Genomic DNA, 24,152 nt, shown 5'->3' on the forward strand with positions numbered 1-24,152 from the left:
TCTTACAGTTAAACATGCCCTTAGGAAAAAAAATATATATATATACCCACCCTGAAAAACAAAAACAAACAAAACAAACAAAAACCTTGAAACACAATAATGCAAAGAAACCAATTTTGCTCTGCTGCTTAATTAGGTCTCTTGCCTGTAGTAGGCCCTCACATTATGTTGACCTATGCAATACTTCATGGAAGAGTCACCTCCAGAGAGGACAAAAGCCATTTCCATCAACTGTATCGATGCTGACACCAGAATGGTTAATACATCTAATAAGGAGGAGAAAGGGAAATTTTTCACGAATAAGCTCACATTTGTCTTTGATTAAAAAAAAAAAAACAAAAAAACCCAGATATTTTCCAAATCATGCAAAAAGAAGTTTCTTCTTTTTTTTTTTTTTTTTTGCTAATTCAATATTTGAGAGACAACATCAAGGATTACAGTGCTTATAACATGTTTTATTCAATTCACATAGAAAAGCATGCAGTATTAATGTAAAATGGTACAGTATTAATGTAAAATGTTCAGTGCACATTAGGTAAACAAGTCATTAGCATACAAACCCATTTTCATGGTCTACATAGGCATACTGAACACGTTTAGAATAACAACACTTTTTGGGAACTAAATTAAAAATTGTGCTTAACTTCAAAAAATACAAGCCATGTTTGCAGTGTTAAAGAAGCAACGTTTTCTAACTGAAGTAGTGTAACCCTGAAAAGAAAGAGACTGCTACCTTATACCCACTTAAAACAATAGTTTCAGTACAGTACAGTGCTATGAAACAGTCAAAGCAGCAACATTTCCTCTTGGAGGCAAGTTTTATGGCAAAACTGACATTGTTTTATAGCAATTTCATGAATCCATAGGATATATAGCCAGTAGCTGCCTTGCACACACAAAATGTAATCTTTAGGAATGGAAAATGTAACCTTTAAAACAAGTTCTTACATAAGTGATGGATTTGACAAGACCACTTAAAACTGTCCTGTTCAACGGAGCCATTCACTGTGCTCACAACTGGAAGATCATGATACCTGAAAACTTGAAAGGTAAAGAAAAAAAAATCCCACAAAAATTCCAAGTAAACATGATTTCCAGCCAAAGAAGCAGATCTGGAATGGTTCTTCCCTAGGGAAGGCCTTGCAATGGGCAAGGGAATGTTCAGTTTACACTTAGCCAGAAAAAGGCAGGATCAGACTGCATGAAAGTCATTAAAAATGAAGTTCACTTGGTAAATATTAAACATTTGCAGGTTGACAACTTTGAGTCGCGTTTGATTTCCACACAGAGTCAGTTCTTGGTAGTTTTTGATGGACTAGCGCTAGAAAGGCTGCTCTGAATTTTCCTCTTGGTTGACTGACTGATATTTTTGTTTTTCTTTTCAGCAATAAAGGAAGGCACCCAAGGAGGATTAAGCTGGGTGTGCAGGTCAGATGACATCTTTAAAAAGCACGAACCAAACTTTTGTTCCTCAAATAGCCTCTGTGAGTTACTGAATAGTAAACTCTGGGAAAACTCTCTTTGAAATAAACAGTTCGGAGGCTTGATTTCACTAGCTGCTACGTTTTGGCCCGTAAAAAGTGGGAAGTGGTCATTCATATCTAGTCCAGATGGGGAGAGAATGGAAAACATAGCAGGTTTCCATCCAGCTCTGTCAACTGGTAGATCGCTTGTCTCCGAACACTTCATGCTCTGTTCCTCATTCATCCCTTCCAGTTTCTTCTCAGTTTCGTTCAGAAGCTTAGAGCACTCTGTTGACTTTGAAGAATTATCAAGATCAGAGGACTTAAAATTATAGCAAGGACTCTTGCTATTGTCTGATTCAGACATCATCGAGTCCAACTCGGAAATTTTATCGAGGTAGGCGGCATCCATAGATGTCTCACTGGAGGTTCTTGTGCGATTCATTTCAGAAGAGCAGAGAGTATGCAGCCTTTTAGGTAAGCATGAACTTGCTTTATCACTGGACTTTGCTGATGTTTCAGCTGACTGGCCAGCTACTGAATTTTGCGCTGATTCATCAAAATCTAAGTTCTCAGCAAAGTTCGTTGGGCAAGTCCCCCAAAACCCTGATTTTCCCATAGTAAAACAGTCCAGCTTCTTTTCACTGCTTGTGCTGTGCTCTGGAGAATCTTTGCTGCAGTCATCTGAAGTGTCACAAAATTCTTCAAATTTCAGCTTTCTCAGGAATGTTGACGGTTTCCCTGCGTTTTCTTTTCCATCGGGAGTGTTCAGCTGAAGACGACTGAGAGACAGAACTGGAGTGCATGGCGCTGGAAGATCATAAAGTTCTTCATCCTTATATGGGGTACACTCCTCAATTTTATTCCACTGCTGTTCTAAGGAGGTATCCATATTTGTAGTATTCTCATCCAGGAGAGCTCCCTGACATCCTGGAAATAGCTCCTTCTTTGGGACGCACTGGCTGTTTGAACCAGCTGAACCATCTTGACTAGAAGAGCTTGAACACGTTCCATCACCTGACAGCTGTTCGAGGCTGTCAGAACTTTGACCAGTAGTCACAGCTTTCTTCTCCTCAGCCTGGCTTTTCAAACACGTCGTGTCTTCACTGCTCTCAGTTCCTTTAGCATCTGCAGAAAGAGCTCTCTCACTAACAGCACTCATGGTCTGGGTTCCTTCACCTGCATTTTTCAGCTGTAAAAGCTGACACTCCATTTCTTCTATGTATTTATCACTTCTTTCCAGTGCCTTTTTAAGACGGTTCATTTCACGTTCGCTTTGTTCTACTTTGGACTGAAGTGCGGCTACTGTAAACCTACCAAACCTGCAAGTAGTAAAAAAAAAACAAAACAAAAAACAAACAAACAAAAAAAAAACATTAAGCTGGAAAAGGACATGCTTTTCAAGTTAACGTAAAGAAAGAACAAAGCTATTAAACTGGTTAAATTTGAAAACAAAAGCGAGAACTGTATTTCTTAGCTAATTAAGAAAATAAATAAATAAATCATCATATATAATGTATAGGTTGCAGTGAATACCTGAAAAGCCAAAATTAAACTATTAGTGGTAGTAAGGCAATAACAAGCAGATTACCCTTCCAGGGGCTGGTTCCATCAATTCAACTCAAATATGCATGAAGAATTATCCCCTAAAACAATGGCAAAGATTTATGATAACATTTGAACAGTGGTCCACATCTTGAAATATTTACATTCAATCATTTTCCTACAGTACAGCACTGTTTTACAATACATTTCCTACACAATGTCACCTTGTCAAATACAAAATGCCAGTACGAAGTTCAGGAATTGCAATAGTCCTTTGAGGTGGTTTAAATACTTATGCAGACCATTTCAATTGTGTTCCTGTTAGATATACGGCTTTTCCTTGGCCATCACAAGTGGGTACTCCCACTTACTTCAGAGCTTCCTTTTTTTTTTTTTTTTTGAGCTTTACAGCTGGAACAATGTAATTTCTTCCTCCACTCCACACCAATAAACCTGCCACTTGTGGTTTGTGAAAGTTGTGTGTTTGTGGGGCTTCCAGCTTGAGCACATTTTCAGCTGCAAAGATACAGACTTATCTTCCCCCCATCCTCCACCAGCTTTAAAGACTGACCTTCCCCAGAGGGCAGGTGAAGGTTTCAGCTATATGCCCTGACTAACTCTAACCTGTCACTGACAGGTGGGCACCAGGGAATTTCCTCCTCCATCCAAGACTTTCAATTTACAGAAAGGTAGAACAATTAAAGTTCTGGTGTTATTAGGAAGGAGGGAAAGACCTGCAGCCACCCTATTACTCTGACATGCACGGTTTTATATTGCAAAGAAATGACAATTCTGTATTTGGGCTTAACCTAACATTCACTTTCCACCTTGCAGCCCTGTGTTATAGCACAGCTTTATATTCACTCTTCCAGCACAAAGACTGCCTGTTTATTTCCACCCTTTTTCTCTGTCTATTCCTCCTTTAGCATCCCTCAGATTCACAGGGAATTACTGCTCCATTTCCCCCACAAACTTCCTCATTTTATCCCCTTACCCCTTCACAAGATGCTCCCACTGCAACCTTTAGTCCAATAAGGTCTGAAGGAGGTTTATCGGTGGCCCATGGCTATGCTGGTGAAATATCCAAAAGTCTGTGTAAGCATTTCCAGCAAGGAACTAAATTAAGCCTGAAGTAGCAGGAGACTGCTCAATGCTGACAACTGCAATGTGGTCAAACCAACAGTGAGGGAAAGAAATAAGGAGTATCACAAGCCCTGAACAAGTCGGGCATGAGCGACCAGACCTACTGATGTATGTCACTGTTCAGCTGCTTCTGCATATTTAAAGGACTCTGAAGATTTTGATTTGGGCAACTTAGTGGTGGGAAAGATCCACACCGCAGTCCCAGTCAGTTCTTTCACAGAATTGCTATTAGACCACTTTTTAAATCAGATCAGCCTAAGTTCCACTGAGTTTTGGTATCTGCTACTCTCAGCTGTGAAGGTATGAAAATGCAAGGGAGTAGTTTTATATTTATGAGTATTGATGTTCTAAGATTTTTGCCCCCAAAAGAAGCTGACTTGATTGGAACTCTCACGGCAAGGAATCACAAATTAGCTCTACCCAATTATCTTTGTCTTGGCAAAAATGAAAGTAGGCCTTCTCTCATCTGCTCACTCTGTGTAACAAGCTTTCTCCTCTCATTGCAGAAGTTTCTCCATTTCTGTTTGCTTGTAAGAGGGGAAGTGGAAGAAAAGTTGTACCAGCCTACCACCTGTCCCCATATGAAACCAGATAAAAGCAGAATCACAGTGAGTTCAGAAATGCTGCACTTACAGGTGAAGAGGGGGTTTACAATGAAATAAGCGTCCTCACATGCAACACATTTTGGCTTATTCCCCCCTTTAATTAACTCAGATTTTGGTTTAAAACATTGAGTGAGATAGCCACTACGGCATGGCCAGGCCCAATCAAGGTTATTCTTGCTTCCTAGAGATTCAGAAGTACTTATTTTGCCTTTCTCTAAGGGGCCTGTTCCTTACTGCTGTGTGAACCTGTACTGCTCAATAAAGGATATAAAAATGATGTAAAAATACAGCTGGATTAAGAGACAAGGAAACATGCTTATGTAGAATAAGCAAGACTTTCTGGGGTCTGCTGTAACATACATTTTGACATACAAATTAAACGTGTTTACATTTATATGCATACCTGGCAACTCCTATTTAATGGAAGAATGGTGTAATATGTTTATTTAATGCAAATAGCACTAGTGACAGCCTGAGATTTGCTTACGAGGAGGAAGCACTGTATTCTCAAGTGCAACTTTTATAACAAGTGTCCTCAGGTTAAAAAAAAAAGTGCAGCATGTTGTTCTAAGCCAAACAGCATTACTAATATGTTAATTGTTGTAGAGGGATGTGCTTGGGAATTTTGGTTTTCAGAAATGGAGCGGCTGACATACTGAATACAAACAGTTACCTCTGCAGTTAAACACCAGAGCAGTAGTTCCTTTCTGTTCCTGCTTTGAGACTTACATGCATTTATCTCCCAAGTTTTCAAGGACATTGATTTTTAAGACAGACTTATTACATTGCACATGTTTAAACCAACTACTCTAGACAAGAGGATGACATAGGTGTTTTAGTGACTGTTCTGGCAGGTCAGCTAACAGGTTAGAAGACATGCACATTTTGGGTAAAGAAGCCAGAATCCTCCCTATCCTGTTAACAAAACCATTTTGAGTGATTTCCTCTTCCTTTGGATGTACATTGAGCTGTGTCATAGTCAAAGAGTTATAGCTTGATGGTAGAAATAATTAAAAAAAAAAACACACAACAGTTACATGAAAATAAGTGAAATTTTGGCTTGGCACTCCAGATAAATTGTTTTCCTTGAAAGTATCTGAACCATTTCACACCTGGGAACAATAACAGACATCCATCAGTAGGAGTTTAGCTATTCAGCGCATGTGGTAAAGAGCACATTTCATACTCTCCACAATATTTCCAATGTTGTGGACTTGTTCTTCAGTCATATCCCTTGAACAGTGAGTTTGTATCTCACTACATCTGTTTCAAGTACCTCCTTTCCAGAAAAAACAGAAAGTCCAGAGAAACTAGTGGTCACTCAAAGTAAATGAATACATTTCAGCTGGGATTTGGATCTTCTAGCACTGGCAGCCCATGACATAAGGTCCTTTACTTGACTACTGGCCTTCACCTGTCACTCTGGGAGGATACGATCTGCTATAGGTCCTGTATCACATCTACCAGCCCTGGATGAATGTACTGGATATGTTACAGCACCTGAAGTAACACTGGATGTCTAGATGAGCACCTAAATCCTGTATTTCAGGGCCTTTCCTCAGCCAGAGTCCTTCATCTTGCCCCAACAGTATTTTAGCCTGATACCATCAATCAGAAAATTAGCAGTCAGATCAGTGCACAAGAACAATTAACATTACAGTTACAACACTCGAGCAGCCTTCTTTCATTATCCCACAGTTATGTTTGAATACTCCTGAAGATGTCCATTTAGAAACAGTTTGGAAAGTTTAGTAGTCTCTCACCTACAAAAGATCAAGTTTCTTCGGTCGTTTCTTCTCTCCTTATCTATTGGTTTCACAAATTCACCTTTAGGGTTTTGTTTACACACATCAGTGACCACGGACTATGACCCTGTCTAGTTTAGACCTTAACTCCATATGAACCCCCCCCCCTTTAAAACCACATGGACTGAGATAAACATTCCTCTTTCCGTACAGCATGCAACTGCAGCCAGAGTTTTCCTATATAACCATACATGAAAAAGACTGAAATCTTAAGGATACCGTGGCAGGTGATTCTCCAGTTTTAATCACCTGATGGTCCAGACTCTGCAGTGCTCTGAGGCTCAGAAACATGAGCATGATCCATCCACCAAATGAAACAAGGCTGGGAAGTGACAACGTACAGCCAGTGCTTGTCACAGACTGAAATTAGGGCAATGCCAGACTGTGCATCCAAACCCAGTCCCATTATTTCAGTATGTTTCATTTGGATTTTGCTGTTAAGGAGGGAAGAAAGCTAGGAAATCCAGCAAAACATCTGAAAGCAATACTGTGTTCTACAGCCTTTCTGTGAAGAGCATCATGTACCAGATGCAGCTGGACAAGAATGAGTTTTGCAATCTCTACAGCAGCTATGAAAGGCAATCTGCAGCAACATCTTGACAACGTGCCAGGCTATAGGCAATCTCCTTAAAGCAGCGTGTAATATCAATACAGGAATGTTTAACAAACAAACAGCTTTTTTTTTTTTTTAAGACAGCTTTATCCTAACAAGAAAAAAATAGAAAGAGAGATAGGCCTCAAGCATCTTGCTCTATTTCAGATCTGAATCTAGAAAAATGGTTCAGTAAAGGAATTTGGTTGCATTTAATACAAAGCCCTGAGTATAGCTGAGTACTGCTTTCCATTCTGCAGAAAAGATGACAGAAGAACGTAGGCAATAGCTCCTCCTTGAAGGATGCAAGAGAAACTCTTGCCAGAGCTAATTTCCTAAGCTTGTAAGAAAGCAAGTTCTTTTCAATGTGGGCAGATAGGAGCCAGTAAATATTCTTCATAGCACCGTTCAAAGAGTATAAACTGATCTAGAGACATCTTACAAAATTCTCTCCTGGATGCCAGGAAATCTCGTTTCCTTCACATCACGAGTAAGACTAAGCTTTGCTGTTTATTGGACAACCATAGAGCAGCAGGGTGGTGAATGCCATAAGCCAGAAGAGGTTACCTCAGAATTACTATAAAACAACCAAACAAAAACTCCACGAACACAGCAGAAAGCCCACAGAACCAAGTAACATCTAAACATCCTTACCAACACACATCTACTCCAGGTTTAAATCTTACTTAAACTAAGTGCTTCCTCATGTTTTAGTGCTATGGGTCAAGAACTCAAAGTTGTTTTCAAGGCTACTGAATAGTAATTTCTCCTATTTAATTCTAAGGCAATACTGCAGCTGGTCTTTGAAAATAGCCACTCCTCTGGGACAGCCAGCTTGCAGGGAGATTGAGAAAGTAGCCCAGTTTTCTATCTAGGAAGATAGAAACCTGCATGCAGGACACAGGTTACTAGAAGCTTATTGGTAGGCTCAGTGAAATACAGACTGAATTGAGTAGCCTGGCATGAGTGGAAATATTTGAATTGAATAAAAACTGGACATTGCACAGAAGACCTACAGAGTCAACAACCTAAGATTTTGGCGTGCATATACCCAAAGTCACGAATTTAGACAAGAAAAATAATACAACTGGAGAAGGGGGAAACAAAAAAAAAAAAAAAAAGACATAATGCAACAATTTTCAGCATGTTACAGACTGTTTTTCATACTGGGATTTTAACTGGCAGAAGAAATTAAATATTTAGGGGAAAGGCTCCTAGGAAGCCTAGGAGTCTGATTCAAGCTAATTTGAATCTAACCATTCATAAAATACGCTATGCCCTGGAGTAGATGGACTTGCTAGTTATTTTCCTTCAGGTAAAAAGCAAACACTCTTTTGCCAAAAATGCTTTTAGATCCACTGTGCTCTGCCAATGGACCTAACAGTTTTCTATTTTAAGTAGAGCTGGAAGTCATAGGGCTTAATCATCCTGCAAAACTTAAGTTTTAGAAGTTTTCCTGTTCTGTACCAGAAAAACAGAAGTCACAGAGAATTCCTTCGGAGAAAGAACAAGTAAAGAGCACGCAAGCAACTACCAAACAATCTGATTTGCCTGAGAAATGGGAGACTAGCACAGGTTTCTGGTAAGAATCAGAGCATGAAATTTACCTCTACTTGCTTTTCAGGCTTATGTCCCAACTTCATGATGGTTTGGTATACATCTTTGCCTTTCTATATGGTTTGCTCAAAAATTAAACTCTGGGTCTGAGGAACTATTCTCAAAAATGTTTCAGGAAGTAAAAAGAAGAAAAAGAATAAAACCCCAATCAATGACTAACGTCTATTAAAAAAAATTGCATAAATCCCCCCATCACTAAGATTGACCCTGCAGCAATGACATACGTGATATTTTTCAGCAGGTTTCAATGGATAATCAAAGAAAAAACAACTCAAGATTATGATAAAATGGAAGTTTTTTCTTCAGTTAGCCAGTGAAGAAGGCTAACTATACTTTCCCTGTGATGTCAGATGTAAAATCCATGTTACAAAGGGATCTTTCACTTGTTATCAGAGTTTCCTTTGCTATAAAGCAAGGCCTATTAAAATTATTTAAATTATGATAATTAGCTCCAGTGTCATTATGCAGAAAATGTGTTACATCCGGGATAAGGAAACTGAATACTGACAAATCCTTTCCCAAATGAATTGATTCAAGTATTAGTCAGTTACCTAGCTAGTTGTTTAAATGTGAATCCTTACCTGGCAATTCAAAGCTAAGAAATATGACAAAGGAAAGAATGGTGGTGACATCAAATTACAAAGATGTAATTCAGTAGCTATTTTAAATTGTACTAGAAACCCATTCAGAACGTTCTCCCTAAACTTACCATCCGAACAATGAATGAACAATGAATGAAAAACCAACTGCATTTGCAAATCAGTGCACCCACACAGAAAAATTTAACTAACACAACATTGTTGGGTTCTAATGTTAATGCCTTACATTCTGATTTCTTAGGCAAGGCTAAGTTATTACAACAACTATTCAGGATGTAAAGCTTAGTTTAGAAGTCTTATAAATATTAGTTATCAAAGTTTGACATCAGAACTGGAAGAACATTTCAAAAGTGTCTCAATGTTAGGTCTGATCTAGGTATTGCCTAGACTAATGACTGTAAGGATCAAAAAATGAATTTATAAAATATGGTAACAAAACAAATATGGTAGGGACTCCCTACCATGGGACTAGAATTCAAAACAACTGTTTAAAATTTGACGTGAGCATCAGACCATCAACCTGAAGAAAGCCAGTGAACAGGTCAAGTCCCACACTTGTAAGGGGACGTTAGCAGCAGAAGTGCAAAATGTGGTACTGGTTTAACTCTTAAAGTAGCTATTTAGCAGAACTGGTACTGGGCACTTCTGCTAGAAATGCCAAATAAAAAAGGAAACAACAAAAATGGTACTGCAAGGTATAAGGACGGGACAGTTTTTCTGCTGTAAGTCAGTACTACCGAATCTTCACTTGGAATGCTGTACCCAGCTCTAAGCATCACAGCTTCAGAAATCCGTAGGCAATGGAGAGACCTTAGAGTATACAGCAACACCAAATAAATCAGAAGCTTACTTTCCATCCTAAGTCACAGACGTAGAAGAGTTGGATGAATTCATTCTAGAATACAAGACTAGGACTGAACGGGTATAGACAGGGAACATCAAAATTACTAACTTTAATATGCTGTAGGATTTCTTCCAAGATATTTTTTTTTCCTTGCGTATACTTAAATTCTTGTGGTACACCAAAGTTGAAGATAACAGAAGCAGGGTACAAGCATGCAACTGTCTAAACTTCTGAAGTGTAGAAACCATTCCTGAGCCAGCTAAAGCCTGATCCAACTCATGTCCTCCCAGTCACCATACATAGCTCTAGAGTTACCTTGGGCAAAACCATTCCCAACATGCAGGAAGGATGCAACTAGGCATCTGGGTTGCAAAGCCAGGTCTTAATTATGGCCAATTTCTAATAACATTTAATTCTATCTGTACTTCTACAGATGAAAATCATTAGCTATTCTTTTATGCTGCATGGGCAAAAGATGGTAAAACAACCAGTCTGCAAAGTCTGGTTCCCCCTCCCTTTGCATCTGATTTTTTTGATCAACAGGACGGTACAGGTAGAAGGAACTGAAATTCCTTCCACTGGGGAGTTTACCTGACCTTATTGAAACAGAATCGAGGTAGATGATTTGGTTTCTTCTGGCTCTTCTTTTCTAGGATTTATTTGGTTGCATCTATTTATAAGTTTCCCATCCTTGCCATCTCACTCTCTAGCCTTATGGGAGAAAGGTATTTGTTGCCATTAAATCCCTTTCCACTGCCAAGACCTTTAGCAGTACTTTATCACCCTTATTAGGGGACATCAGGTCCAAATGTACCTTTATACATTTAACATCACATGCACAAGGATCATGCATCTGCTTTCCTGGGGTCTTAAACAGTCTGACAATGAAGCTCTCTGTAAGGATGAATTTAATCTTCCAGCAAGTTAGCTGTGAATTAGATCGAAACCCAGAGAGCTCTCCTCTCACATTATGAAGGATGCCCCCCCAACCCCCATTCCCCAAAAGCACTGTATAAAACTTTGGCCAAAATCGCTCTTATCTTTCTAAGACAGAACTTTAAAAATGTGATCACTTTGCTTTACAAAGTACTTCCAAGGAGGGGTACCTTAGTACACAGCTGTAATCAGTATGAAAAGGTTTCTGCTTTTTGAGGTAATTGTTGTTGATGTTTTCACTACTTAGAAACATCAAACACAGATGTCAGCTCTGGGAATGATGTCCTCATGCTGCATAAGCCTGATTTTGCATGCCTTGCCCAGGCACAAGACTGTCAGGGACACTCCTTGAATGAGAAGTCTAAGTTCACAGAACAAACCCTGAAGGCAGCAAAAGGAAGAAAACCAAACCACCAAACAAAACCAAATGCAAACAATGAGAACCTCTACAGAGTAACAAACCTGCATTGACAAAAGGATGTCAAATTTAAGTGAAATGTCTCAGTAACAAAAAATAAGTATCTGTAGAATTCAATAAATCCATTTCTCCAGTGTTGGCCAGATAACACAACAGCATTTGTAGCCAGTGCATATTCCTTCACTGCAGACTTGCCACTATTCTCTAAGTTGCATTTGTCACTCAAGTCTGTGAGGATAAAAACTCCAAAGTCTACCTTGAGACACATATGCAATGCCATGTACACCACCATAGTTTTAAGTTAAAGTCCTACAACAGTTAAAGAGTCTATAAATAAAATATAGAAGCTTTTAAAATATTCACATACTTTTGGGGTGATCTACTATCAACTTCAGCTTTTAGTCGCAAATTCTCTCTTAAAAGGCTATTGTTTTCCATGCTCAGTTTCTTATTTGCCTAAGGAAAAGAAAAGGAAAAAAAATCAGTATACAGTAAAATAGAAATGGCTTCCAATATTTATAGGACAAGCTGTTTCTGATTTTTTTTAAAGAGACAGAACTAGAAATGTGAAGGCAGGAAACAGCCTTTCAGACAGGGACACCACTTAAAAATCACCATGGGAAATGGCTTGCAAAACTGAATAGCGAACAGACATTTTTAATTTATATTCCCAAAATACATTGCAAGTGTCCTATCTAGGGAAATAAACACAGCTATGTTAGTTAGTACAGAAAGTCATTAAGGAGATGTACTAATGGCAATTCCATGTTTTTTTTTTTCCACATGACTAAATATGTTAAGTGCATTAACATTACAACGTGCAGGTATCAGCAAAACTAATGTAGAACAGCTTCCACCATCCCAAATTAGATTAAGATTACTTTGTTTGTTTGTTTGTTTTTCCTTTTTTTTTTTAAGCTTGTTGTTTTCAAAGCAGTTATCCTATGGATGCAAATCCAATATGACAAGCTATTTGCAGTCTTTCTTCACTTTCTTGCAGGACTTTCTGATTAAGACTCTTGATTCAGAACCCTTCTCGTTCCTTGAATTGAGGTCAATTCCTTCTTTTCAGTTCAGCAGATGCTCTTGTTAACAAGGTACTTCATATAAAGAGAAGCTTTCCTGCTGCCGTGTTTCAGAACAACGAACACCACCACCCTAACAAGTAGGATGAACTCTTTGCATTTCATAGTCTACTCAGTCTCCGTATGTTGAAAACTGTGCCACAAATCCAGGAGTTGTAAGTCACAGTCTCAGTTCTAGTATGCAGTGGAAACATCATGTAAATATGATACAGATTATCTGGGCTTGTGAGTGCAATGTACTTTGTTACAAGCATCAAACTGCAAGAAGAGAGGCAGAAAACTCTAAACACTTATCAAAATATCCCCAGCAACCTTCCCAAGTGAGGCTGAGACAGTGGAGAGGGGAGGGAGTAATGGAGGAGAAATAAATCAACAAAACACAAAAACTACAAGATTACTAGAGACAAAAGTAGAGATTTCTGGTATAGAAGGAATAGAAAGGGTAAGCTCAGGGCCTGGGTCTTTGAGTGTCAACTCCTCTATTGAGTATTAAAAGAAAAAAAAAAATATGAAAAGCTATTCTGAAGGTATTAAGAATCCAGAAACATCAAACCATTTGCCACCACAGCCAAGACCTTTCTCTCTTTCCAGAGACATAGTTCCTCCAGACACACAATGAAAGAGAAAACTGCACAACTTGTGTAGAGCTGGTACACAGGTTACCTAGCTGGCACACGGGAAGGTAGACCCCAACTTCTCTGGTCTCCTTCCATAGAGTGCTCTGACCTCCAAGCCAGTGATCTGCAAGGAATCTCCCCGCAAGCAGTAGTGTCTAGATTAATGACTTCATGTAACCACACTACCAGTGAGCATACTTATCTAATATTCCTAACCACTGGGTTTGTATCAGCACTGTCAGATTTGCTCTGACTCCACTCAACGTTACAATGTCTACTTTGGGAGTCTCTGCCCTAGGACACTAAAGGATAAAGTTGACTCCTTTCCTCACATAGACTGGTTTAGAAAGTGACAGGAAGAAGAAGAGGAAGAAGAAGAAGAGTCAAGTGACTTCATGTACTTCCAGAACTGAGCAATCTTCCAACAGATTGGAAGAAAGTATCTGCATCACAGTTTTCATCCCTAAAACTCATCTAAACATTCTGTTTGTATCTAAACCTTATTCAAAATCAGAGACTCTATAAACATAAAACCCTTTTATTGCTGGAGTTATGCTGGAGAAAAACAAAACAAAACAAACACACACACACACTACCCCTGCCCCAATTTTCACTATATATTCTTATTATCTTGGAAAAATCATTATAAACCTGTCACCACAGAAAGAGATTGTACAGTTTAATGTAATGGAAAAAAAAACCAAAAAAAACAGACAACAGACAAGAACTCCTTGCTGTGAATCCCCCTTTAGCCAACTAGACTGATGCTCCTGGGATCCCCTGAGGAGGCCAGCTGTGTCCCTGTCTGTAAAGCTGAGGTCCAAGTCTAGCCATGCTATTGAAAAAAGCTCATTTTGGAATCTCAGTTTACTTTGTCTCATTTTTAGTGTTTACCATGCACAGATTAGTCTAATCAGGACCAGAATTTCCTTTAGGCTGCACAGACACAAATCTAGAAGTGTCTCATTAAGAATGACAAAATGGCAGAATGTTATGATGTGCACCTTTGAGTCTAGCCGAGGGAACGAACAGTACTAATTCTTAAGAAAGAACCCTATCCCTTTCAAGTTAATCTCGAAATTTCACTCTAAGTCAATGTTTAACATGATTTTTCCTGTGCCCATAGGTAGATTTTGCAAAGTATTTTTATTTACTTGGGTTTTCACCCCTCCCCCACCCCGTCTGCAACACCAAGTTTTCTTTTCTGTTACATTCAAGTTGTATAAAAAGCTGCAGGTTTTCTCTAAAGGATCTTTGGGTCATAAAATGCTGAAGCTTGTCTATTTTCGGTCAAAGGGTCAAGTTACTCTGTCTCAGCAAATTGCACCAAAAATATTGGTTAGCAAGGAGGGCAATAGTGCAAAATCTGCCTCAGCCAACTGTACTGCGTTTGGCCATTGAATGTTGTAAAATAGATATATTATATAGATTATTGCAAGCCTGAAAATTCTCGTCATCAATACTGGTGACAAGCACTACTATAATCCAATTACCCAGTCGTAGAGTGACACTGGAGTTGAGGAAGAGCCATATACAAGGCTCACTAGAACAAGCAATAACATCTGACACGTGCAAAGGCTGTATGGAAATACTATGATACACCAACAATCACTGGAATTCATTTCTTCCCCCTTTTCTTCTAGATCTATGAAGTACCCAGAGGTCATGCCAGCTCTCACCCGTTTAACTAACATAAAAATTACATGGCCAGATAGCTAAAAAAAAAAAATGTATTTATTACCTCCTTCAACTTTTCCACATTATCTATCACTTTTTCACATATATCATTGGCAGCTTTCAGCTTTTTGCTCCATTCCTCTGGGGTTTCTGGGCCACTGGTACTTGCTTCATCTGCTGACTGGCTAGTTTCCTCATTTTGGCAAGAGGAAACTGGCACTGTAGGATCCAGAAGAGATTTCAGCTGTGTCTGTAAGTTGAGATTTCTGCCTCTCAGTTCTTCCACTTCTTTTTGCAGGGATTCTATTTCATCCTAAAGATGTCAGAAATTCACAGGAATTAAAATAATGTGAGAGATTAATTAAATAATACTGGCAAGTTCCCACAGCACTTTAGAAACATGGGTTCTCTGGCAAGCCCAGATGCATGCCTTTACTTACGCATCTATCTAAATATGCTTATGTATTGTGCTCCAGGCAGGATTTTAATCAACCTGCACACTCAAGCATAGTGAAGGTTTTAGTGAAGGGAATCCCCTGACTACATAAAGGACCCTGAACAAACTGGCGGGCAGACCAAAAGCTTCAAAGCAGTCAGCAACATGAATCTATTATTAGGGCACTCTGTGGGAAGGTTTCCTGTATAAAGTGTATTCTTAAGGTCGTCCTCTGCTGACTCATTTGCTGTTATTTGAGAACGATATGAGAGATCCATTCTGAAACATCACATGGTCAGATGCTGAAAGTCTCAACATTCAAAATGGACAGAGCACTGCCTGGAAAAGGCTGTTCCAGCTGCATAAAAGTAGAAGCATTTCAGGAAAGACTAGAGGAGAAAAAAAAAAAAAAAAAGAACAAAGCCAACTAGCTGTGCCAGTCTGGAGCCACAGTGAAGCAAAAATCTTCAAAAGCCTGTTGCTAAAGAGATAAGTAATTTATCCTGAAAATGTTTTCTTCACTGTTCTTCAAATTACGACTTACACTGCTCAGGGTAAGATTATTAAAGTAGACCATATGATGGTATTTATTCAAGGCCTATTTGCACAAAATAAAAAATCAAACTCTCCCCACCCCCCTTAAAAATTAATAACCATTTCTAAATAGATTCATTTTTAAAGACATTTATGTTATCCTGTGCCCATCTGTGTCATTTTGGTGTTGATTCAATAGAAACACAGGAAACCTCCCTCTCATGACCGCTCTATGAAAGAAACTGAGCTCTAGGCAAACTAGTTGTAAGGCAGCCCTCACCTCCCTTGCATTAAGGATATTTATACAGAGTCTGTTTCTTTTCTCTCATTCTCCTTGCTGTGAGACAGATTTCCTTGAAAAATGTGCGGTGACTTCACTCTTGCTACTACAGAAACAATAACTGAGAAGACAAACAAAGCATATTCCTTATTTATACCTTTTTATCTTGTTCTTAAGATTTTTTTTTCCAGCAGAAGAACAGAGAGGTTTCCAAGCATTCCTTCATCCGTTCATTCATTCAACAAAGCAACAATAATAGAAGTTAACCTATACCAGAGGATTCCAGTGGGCATTACTCTTTAAAAAGAGGTTTAGTCTCCCCAAGTAATAGCAAAGTATGTCAGAAAATGTTTGTCTTTGTACCAAATACAGAACAAATACCCCAACACCCAATATGCATAAAGAAAACCCTCCCATAGTATCTTAGGGTTGAATTTCCAGTCTCTGGAACTGGCTGCATTTGGGTACCTGTAGCTTAGACAGAACATCACCATGGCATCTGCTGGACCTCTTCAGCCACCAGCAAATGCTTAACACAGCTCAGTTCCATGTAGATTCAGCTTAAGGCTTTGCTCAAATTAAAGACACCGGGACTCAAAGCAGGAAGATCAAGTTGCATACAGTAATTTAACAGTTGTAGTTCATCTGGGAAATCACAATGCTCCCATGTGCTTACCTCATATTCTTTGTGGAGCAATTCAAGCCTTGTTTTACGTAGGTGTTTTCTGACTGTCGGACTAAATATAGGATCACTTTCACTTGTTCCTCCTAAAGCAGCACAGAAAGAAAAAAACAAACGACTAATATTGTTTTTTTTTTTCAGTCAATTCAATTCTAGCAATCCAGCTTGCAGTGCTTTTCATAATATCAGCTACAAATACAGCTAATATTGGACCAATCTACCACCATGGGAGACTACAACCTTTCATTTTCAGAACAGGTTAGACAGGAATATCTATTAGTGATGTTTAGAAGTCAAAATCCTGTCTCACAGCAGGAACACAACATCTGAATTTTTTCAACTTCATATTATTCTTGACAGAATCATGCCTTATTTAAGACCGCACTATTAAAACAGATCTAAGGGAGGGGGAAAAAATGCGACGTAAAACCAACACACATACATTTATTTAACACATGACAGCATACGTTTCTAAAGTAAGACTATTCATACATATTTTTCCTATTAGAACCAAATAGCAATGGTGACATTTTATGTCAAATCAAGATCCCAGTATTTTCCAGCCTTGGGGAAGTTCATATCCTCATTCAAGTTTTGTAGCTTTCACATTTTCTTAAAAAATAAAGCAAAAGGGGCATGGTGAACAATCCCCAAAAAACAACCAACAGTCAAAAAGAACACACGCTCATTCAAGGTTCTGGATTTAAGCACACTATTTCTCAGCTAAATCCTGTCCTCTTAGGTCAACAGGCTGCAACATACAGGTAGGATATTTGAAGAGAGATGCCTTTTTTCCAGCAAAAGGCACTGTCCAACTAAGATTGAAAATAATAATAATTACAGTGGTGGGGTGCTTGCTGCCTTTGAATAATCAAGCTGTTATTATACACATAATCTCTGGAATTTTTACCTTATATATGCTTTAATAAAGATTTAAAGTCAGAGGCTGGTTTAAAAAAAAAAATAATAAATCCAGACATCTTTGGACCCAAAAGAACTTCAACCACCAGTAAGTATCAGAAGGCTATTTCAAAGCCTAAAGTTGTCCTTACCTATGATTTCCTTGCAAGGATTTTCAGGCGTGATGGGAATCCTGCAAGCGGGACACTGATTATTGTTCTTCAACCAGACTTCAATACAAATGGAACAGAAGACATGGTTGTTCACACAGATTACAGGGTGACGAACCTTTCCGCATCAAGGAGGAGAGGAAAGAAGGAAAACAAACAAACAGAAAGACACTATGAATACTTAAAAACCCTTTCAGGTAATTGAGTATGAAAACATATTGCCTCAATCTCTCAGAGAAAGTCTGGTCTCCAGCAGAAAAGACACTGATGTTTCCCCAGGCTAGAAGTGGGCTCCTGACTTACAGCACCAAATTTCCCTATTATTAGTGACACCACAGTTATAACTTTCTTTGCAAAACTAAAGATTCTTGACCCCCAGAGCTCATCTACACACAGTGTGGCAGAAGCCCTTCCCTCATCCTACCATCTCAACGAAATGCAGCCAACCAGTGAAATGAGCTCCTCTGTGGAGGAACCAAAACGTGCATGTTCACTCATTCCCAACAGCGAGGGATTGAGAGATTGCCCCAAGCAACAACCAGCACTTTGCCTTGAAAGAGCTGCCACTGAAGTGGCATTGCCGATTAACCCTAGCTTGCACATAATCAGCTTCATGGAAATAAACTAACGAGGATATGGGCCAAAACCACAGAGCAGAAATATGAACCAGCAATCACTAATTCAAACCTCCTGCTGGATATGCATTGCTACTGGTAAGTCAATACCCAAGAACGGGGCAGCTTAAGTATTGCAATCAGACACAGTTCCTCTCAAGTACACATAGAGGGACCAAATATGATACAGAGAAGACTTTTCCCTATACCTTCACTTTACTGAGGTGCCCTGGTACAGTTTATGGTAATATACTCTCAAATCTCGCAAGGCTTTACGTTAGTATCTCTGTTAAGGTCCTTAAAAGTAGTTATTTGTTTTTATTCCACCTCTATCTCTGCCCAAGAAACATACTTTGACTCATGGGGGTAGAGGCGTATTCTACTTCAGAGTCTGCTTCACGGCCCCTGCGAAGCTGTTAAAGCCCACGCTCATGCGAATCCTTTCAGCTTCAAAAAAGAAAAGCCCTCACCAGCCTTGAGATTTCCCTTGCTCATTTTATCAGCAAAGCAGACAAACTAAGAAGGAAAAATGAAGCGTTGGCAGGGAGAATCAAGAAACTGGAAAGGACAGCTAAAAACCGCCTTGGAAAACAGATTAGATGTGCCCTGTAGTAATCATGCCCACACACTCAGTGTTGTAGAAGCTAGAAACCAAGTATTTTACCACTGAGATACACACACATCTGTATAAGGACCCAGGTCTGTCAGTTCCTTCTTCATTTTGCTTTGTGTGTGGGACAGGAGCCTAAGGACTGTCTGTACACAAACAGAAACTCAAGTTACTGAAGGTGTGCATACAGAGACTAAGGGATTTCTCCAAGCACCTGCACATTTTTGCTTTTAATTAAGGTGGCTTTTCGGGGGTTTAATGCAAGCATTAGCACACCAAGGCTTTGTAAACATTTAAATATTACAATTTCTTTTATTTAAAACACATTCTTGTTATTGACTGCTTTTCTTTACCAGAAAGAGAGCTTTTTCCAGCTTTCCCATCAGCAGCTAGAAGAAGAAAATAACTTTTTTTCTCTAGTTGGTCTTTTTTTCTTCTCTTTTTTTAACCCAGGAGCCATTATATGAGAATAGTTATATGGATGGCTATTATAGGGTACAGAGCAGAATAACATAAAATAGTCCAAACAGGGAAAGACATTTCAGGAGTGCAGGTCTCCTCCCAGGGGAGCAAGAGACCCTCAGTTACCCCAACCCTGACGTGGATATACACTTCTTGCGAGTGAATGATTACTCCATATCTCTAGCAAAATAGTAAGTCACGTTTATTACTCTCTGGGGGACAGTGCTCCTGATTTACACGCATTTACACGTTTCACTTCAGGGCTGAGGTTTACACGTGCGTTAGCTCAGAATCCACACAAAGCAATCCATGCCCTGACAGCAGGAGCTGCTACCGAGATGTCATCAGGAAACACCGAGGCCAGGGGCCCCTTCCCCTCACCCTGAGCCACTGCCTGTGACAAGCCTGGGGGTGGGGATCATGACACACTCATTACTAAAGAGCATTTTACTTGAATTACAGCACCCTTTCAGTTCCTCAATTGACCATAATGACTGGAAAGGCTACAGCTTATTTAGGAAGGCTTGATTAGCTCGGTGAATTTGAGTAATTCCCCCCCCCAACGTGGTTCCCGCATGGATCAAAATCAGATCCTGCAGACATCCATGCCTCTTCTGGGCCTTTAAGCAGCATTAAGTGAGGAGCAGGCAAAGTAAAAAGCAGGCACACTGACACCAGAGAACAAATCCCTGGACATATCCCATGGACTTTCAGCACACAGAACTGCAGGCCCAAGCCGAAGCAAACCTCCACCACTGAAATCAACAGGAGACCTTCAGTCACTGTGCAGCAGGCAACCTGAAGGCCTGATGCAGCCAGCTTCTCACCTCCTCGCTAATTATGAACACAACTACATTAGACACTAGCCCAGCCTATGTTAATTGAACATTCAGGTTACAAAGATGAAATTCATCCAAGCAATTAGCACTTGTGATAAATGGTTATTTGCTCATCTTGCAAACATTGCTTATAAACTGTTCACGCTAACAATCTTCTTTCATTTCCTATTTTCTATCTAACATTTTCTATCCCTCCAAAATATCTCTGCTTCATTAAACACGAGCGGATGACATTACTGAACAAGTTTCTATTCACTACCTCTTTTTATCCCCTTACCACTAAGCATAGTGAATAGTTCCTGGTTTGCAACCAATCCTCTGCAAGTTTTGCAGATAGCGAGAGGGTGGGCTTCATACTCAATTTGAAGCCCACGCTACAAAACACAGAAGTACTAGAACATGTCATCCCTCTGTTCTGCTTTCTGTCCCCCCAACAAGTTGGTAAAAACTGTAATTTTTTTTCCTTATTTTACTGAATAACCTTTTTCCCCCTCTTCAGCCCTACTCTTGAAGAGAGAAGAGCTTTTTCTGATGCTTTTCAGGATGCACAAAGATGTGTGTTAAAAGGACAGTCAAAGCAGCCAACTTTGGCAAAATGGAAACTTAATATAACTGAAAAAGGAAGCATTCAAAGACCTTCATAAGAGATGTCACCACTAGATCCACTTACATAATGTTAATAAATTACCTCAGTGCAAGATACCATGAAAGAAGAGTGTGGAAATCTCTTCCAGTACAAACTCAGTTACATCAGTCCCTGGTCAACTCCAGAAGAGAAGTGGAAGGATGAGGCAGTGGCTTGAGAAGAGCCAGTGGCTTTATAGCAAAAGACAAATGACTACACAGCAAAGCTATGAAGCGCTGACATTATTTTGAAAACCACCAAGATAAGATTTAACACTGAGTATCGTATCAATTTGATTTTTGCTCTCCTCCTTGTTGAGGAGTATCCGCTCTGCATTAGACACAATAAACTTATGCTCTCCTCCATTTGTATTAAATAAATTGAAAGCAAGGGATAACAGCACTGCATTCCTGCTTGCTCGTGTCCCATTGGAAAGCCAAGAAATGAGGAAACGTGGCTGCTAAGAGCATCACTCTCTGCCACAGGTAAGACACTGGAGAAACAGAGGTGTGCAACCACCTCCACTGCCAGCGCTCCGCCTGCCTGACACATCCACCGCTCCTCGTCTTCTGTGACCACGCAAGCAGAAAAGGCCTCGGAGCCGAGCCCACGTGGGGCAGAAAGAGAAGGGACGGTAAATAACAGACACAAACACACAGGTTATTTTTCCCTTGCAATCGATGATTTGTTTTATGAGGCGTGCTGTGGAGAGGGAGGAAGCACGAAGGGACCATGAGGGACGAGGGCAGGCTGAGAAGCAACCGGTGACAGCCCCGCAGGCGGCTCGGGGGGCTCCCAGCGCCCAGCTCCCATAACGCGAGCGGACACCAGAGACGAGCAACGCGCCCGTAACCCTCTCGGGTCAGAGAAAGAAAATCAAAACTTTTCTTTTCCTCCAGCCAGCTCCGATTTTTGCTCATCACTTTCTACACCCACTCGGTCCCGCACCCCTCTTCTTTGTTTCGCTGGGCCTCCACGACACCGCACGGGGATCAAACGCGAGCCTCGCGGCATCCCAGCTCCTTTTGGGATGGAATACCCCCTCCTCCCAAAAAAACAAACAGCTTCACCCCAAAAGCACTACGTCCAAATTCCGTCTTTTATTATTATTATTTTTTTTTGGGTGGGGGTGGTGTAACCCCACCGGTGCCTGCTCCCGCCGGGGTCTCCCCCGGTCCCCCCCCCCCAAGCGGCGCCACCGCCCCCCGCAGCGGGGCTGAGCCCTGCCTCCCCCCCGTCCCCCCCGGGTGGGTGTCAGCGAGCCCCTCCTGCCCCGCACCCACCCCCCGGGCCCCTCGCAGGGTGGGAGCAGGGGAGGGAGAGAGGGAGGGAGGGCGGCGAGGGAGGGCAGCGGCCGCCCGCGGGGCCGTTACCTTCCCCAGGCAGATGTGGCAGGTGATGGGCAGCGTGAGGGACAGCGTGACGCTCGGGCCGTGCTGCGACATGGCGGCGCCGCCCGCACGGAAGTCACCGCGGGCAGGCAGGGAGGGAGGCAGGCAGGGAGGCAGGCAGCGCTAAGGCGGCCCCGCTACGGCAAGCCGGCGAGGCCAAGCCGCCGCCGCCCGGTGCTGGGGAGGGGAATGGGGGGGGAAATGGAGGGGGAGCAGAGCGCAGCGCGCAGGCTTTTGAAGCGCCCCCTCCGGGAAAGGAGAGGGGGGGAGCGCCCTCATGGCGGCACCCCCCCCCCCCCCTCCGCCACACACACACAGCGCCGCCATGGCTCGGCCCCGTGAGGGGAGAGCGGGGGTGGTGGGGAGAGCGTGGTAAAGGCATCTGGATGGAGTGGGGCCACAGTGGTGTGTGTTTGCCTCAGGAAAACATTCCTGCCTCGGTAGCACTTCTTGCCTCAGTAAACCACTCTTGCCTCAATAAACCATTCCCTCCATGGTCTTCATTGTGCCACTTAAACGCCAGCCTTTTAAATCCCATTAATTCCCCCATGCCTTCCTCCACATTTTTTTTTTTTTCTTCCAATGTCCCTCTTGCTCTGAAATAGCACAAACAGGGCTGGGTTGTGGATCCCATTGGGCTGAATATGAGCCAGCAGTGTGCCCAGGTGGCCAAAGAGGCCAATGGCATCCTGGCCTCCATCAGGAATAGTGTAGCCAGCAGGACCAGTGAGGTGATCGTCCCCTTGTGTTCTGCTCTCATGAGGCTGTACCTCAAATACCCTGTTCAGTTTGAAGCCCTCAGTACAAGGACATCGAGGTGCTGGAGTGTGTCCAGAGAAGAGCAGCAAAGCAGGTGAAGGAACCAGAACACAAGACTTATGAGCAGCAAATGAGGGAATGGGAGTTGTTCAGTATGGAGAAAAGGAGGCTGAGGGGAGACCTCATCACTACCTACAGCTACCTGAAAGAAGGTTGCAGCGGGGTAGGTCTCAGTATCTTAGGTGACAAGTCATAGGATGCAAGGACACGGCCTCAAGTTGCACCAGGGAGAGATTCAGAATCACAGAACCATCTAGGTTGGAAAAGATCTTTCAGATCACCAACAACCTGACCTATCAAGTCCTATCACTAAACCATGTTCCTTACATGCCATGTCCATACATTTCTTATGTTTCGTACCTCTAGGCATGGGAACTCCACCACTCCCCTGGGTGGCTTGTTCCAGCACATGACCCTTTCTATGAAGAAATTCATCCTAATGTTCAATCTAAACCTGTGATGCAGGCCAGGATGCCATTGGCTTTCTTGGCCGCTTGCTGGCTCATGTTCAGCTGGTGGTCAACCAACATGGAAGGCACCAGAATGGTCTGCTCTGGGAAGCCCCATCCCTGGAGGTATTTGAGAGACATGGATGTGGCACTAAGGGACATGGTTTGGTGATGGGACTCAGTAGCTCAGGTTAATGGTTGGACTTGGTGATCTGGAAGATCTTTTCCAGCCAAGATGGTTCTATGATTTAAATTACCCAGGGCACAATCCCCCCTTCCCCACTACACAGAGCACTCGCTGGCGCTGGCCATTTTCCCCAGTGCTACAGGATCAGCCCTGTGCCTCTACAACCTCATGCCCAGTGTCAATCACCAGCTTTGTCAGCCAAAACCTT

General features: G+C 41.3%; 2 protein-coding genes across 3 annotated transcripts in view; one reads left to right on the forward strand and one right to left on the reverse strand.

Moving 5' to 3' along the window:
* NDFIP2 (Nedd4 family interacting protein 2) overlaps nt 1–24,152 on the forward strand; it is a 532,803-nt gene that overhangs the window by 37,766 nt on the left and 470,885 nt on the right. The gene's annotated exons all lie outside the window — the stretch shown is intronic.
* Nucleotides 435–22,693, reverse strand: OBI1 (ORC ubiquitin ligase 1). Its single transcript, XM_068676781.1, has 6 exons — nt 22,472–22,693; nt 17,931–18,066; nt 16,873–16,964; nt 15,011–15,259; nt 11,935–12,023; nt 435–2,785 (listed from the first exon to the last, which is right to left on the reverse strand). Exons 1-6 carry the CDS (start codon nt 22,541–22,543, stop codon nt 1,291–1,293), a joined length of 2,133 nt encoding a protein of 710 aa, XP_068532882.1. The 5' UTR covers nt 22,544–22,693; the 3' UTR covers nt 435–1,290.

The sequence above is a fragment of the Anas acuta genome, chromosome 1 (assembly GCF_963932015.1).
Source record: "Anas acuta chromosome 1, bAnaAcu1.1, whole genome shotgun sequence".
Lineage (NCBI taxonomy): Eukaryota > Metazoa > Chordata > Aves > Anseriformes > Anatidae > Anas > Anas acuta.

What these genes read in the sequence shown, in the direction of transcription:
- OBI1 (XM_068676781.1), bottom strand. Translation starts at nt 22,543, where the DNA reads ATGTCGCAGCACGGCCCGAGCGTCACGCTGTCCCTCACGCTGCCCATC. An exon ending in GCCACATCTGCCTGGGGAAG is followed by an intron (nt 18,067 to 22,471) that starts GTAACGGCCCCG and finishes TGATGCGGAAAG; the next exon opens with GTTCGTCACCCTGTAATCTG. An exon ending in GATAGTAGATCACCCCAAAA is followed by an intron (nt 2,786 to 11,934) that starts GTATGTGAATAT and finishes TACTACTTGCAG; the next exon opens with GTTTGGTAGGTTTACAGTAG.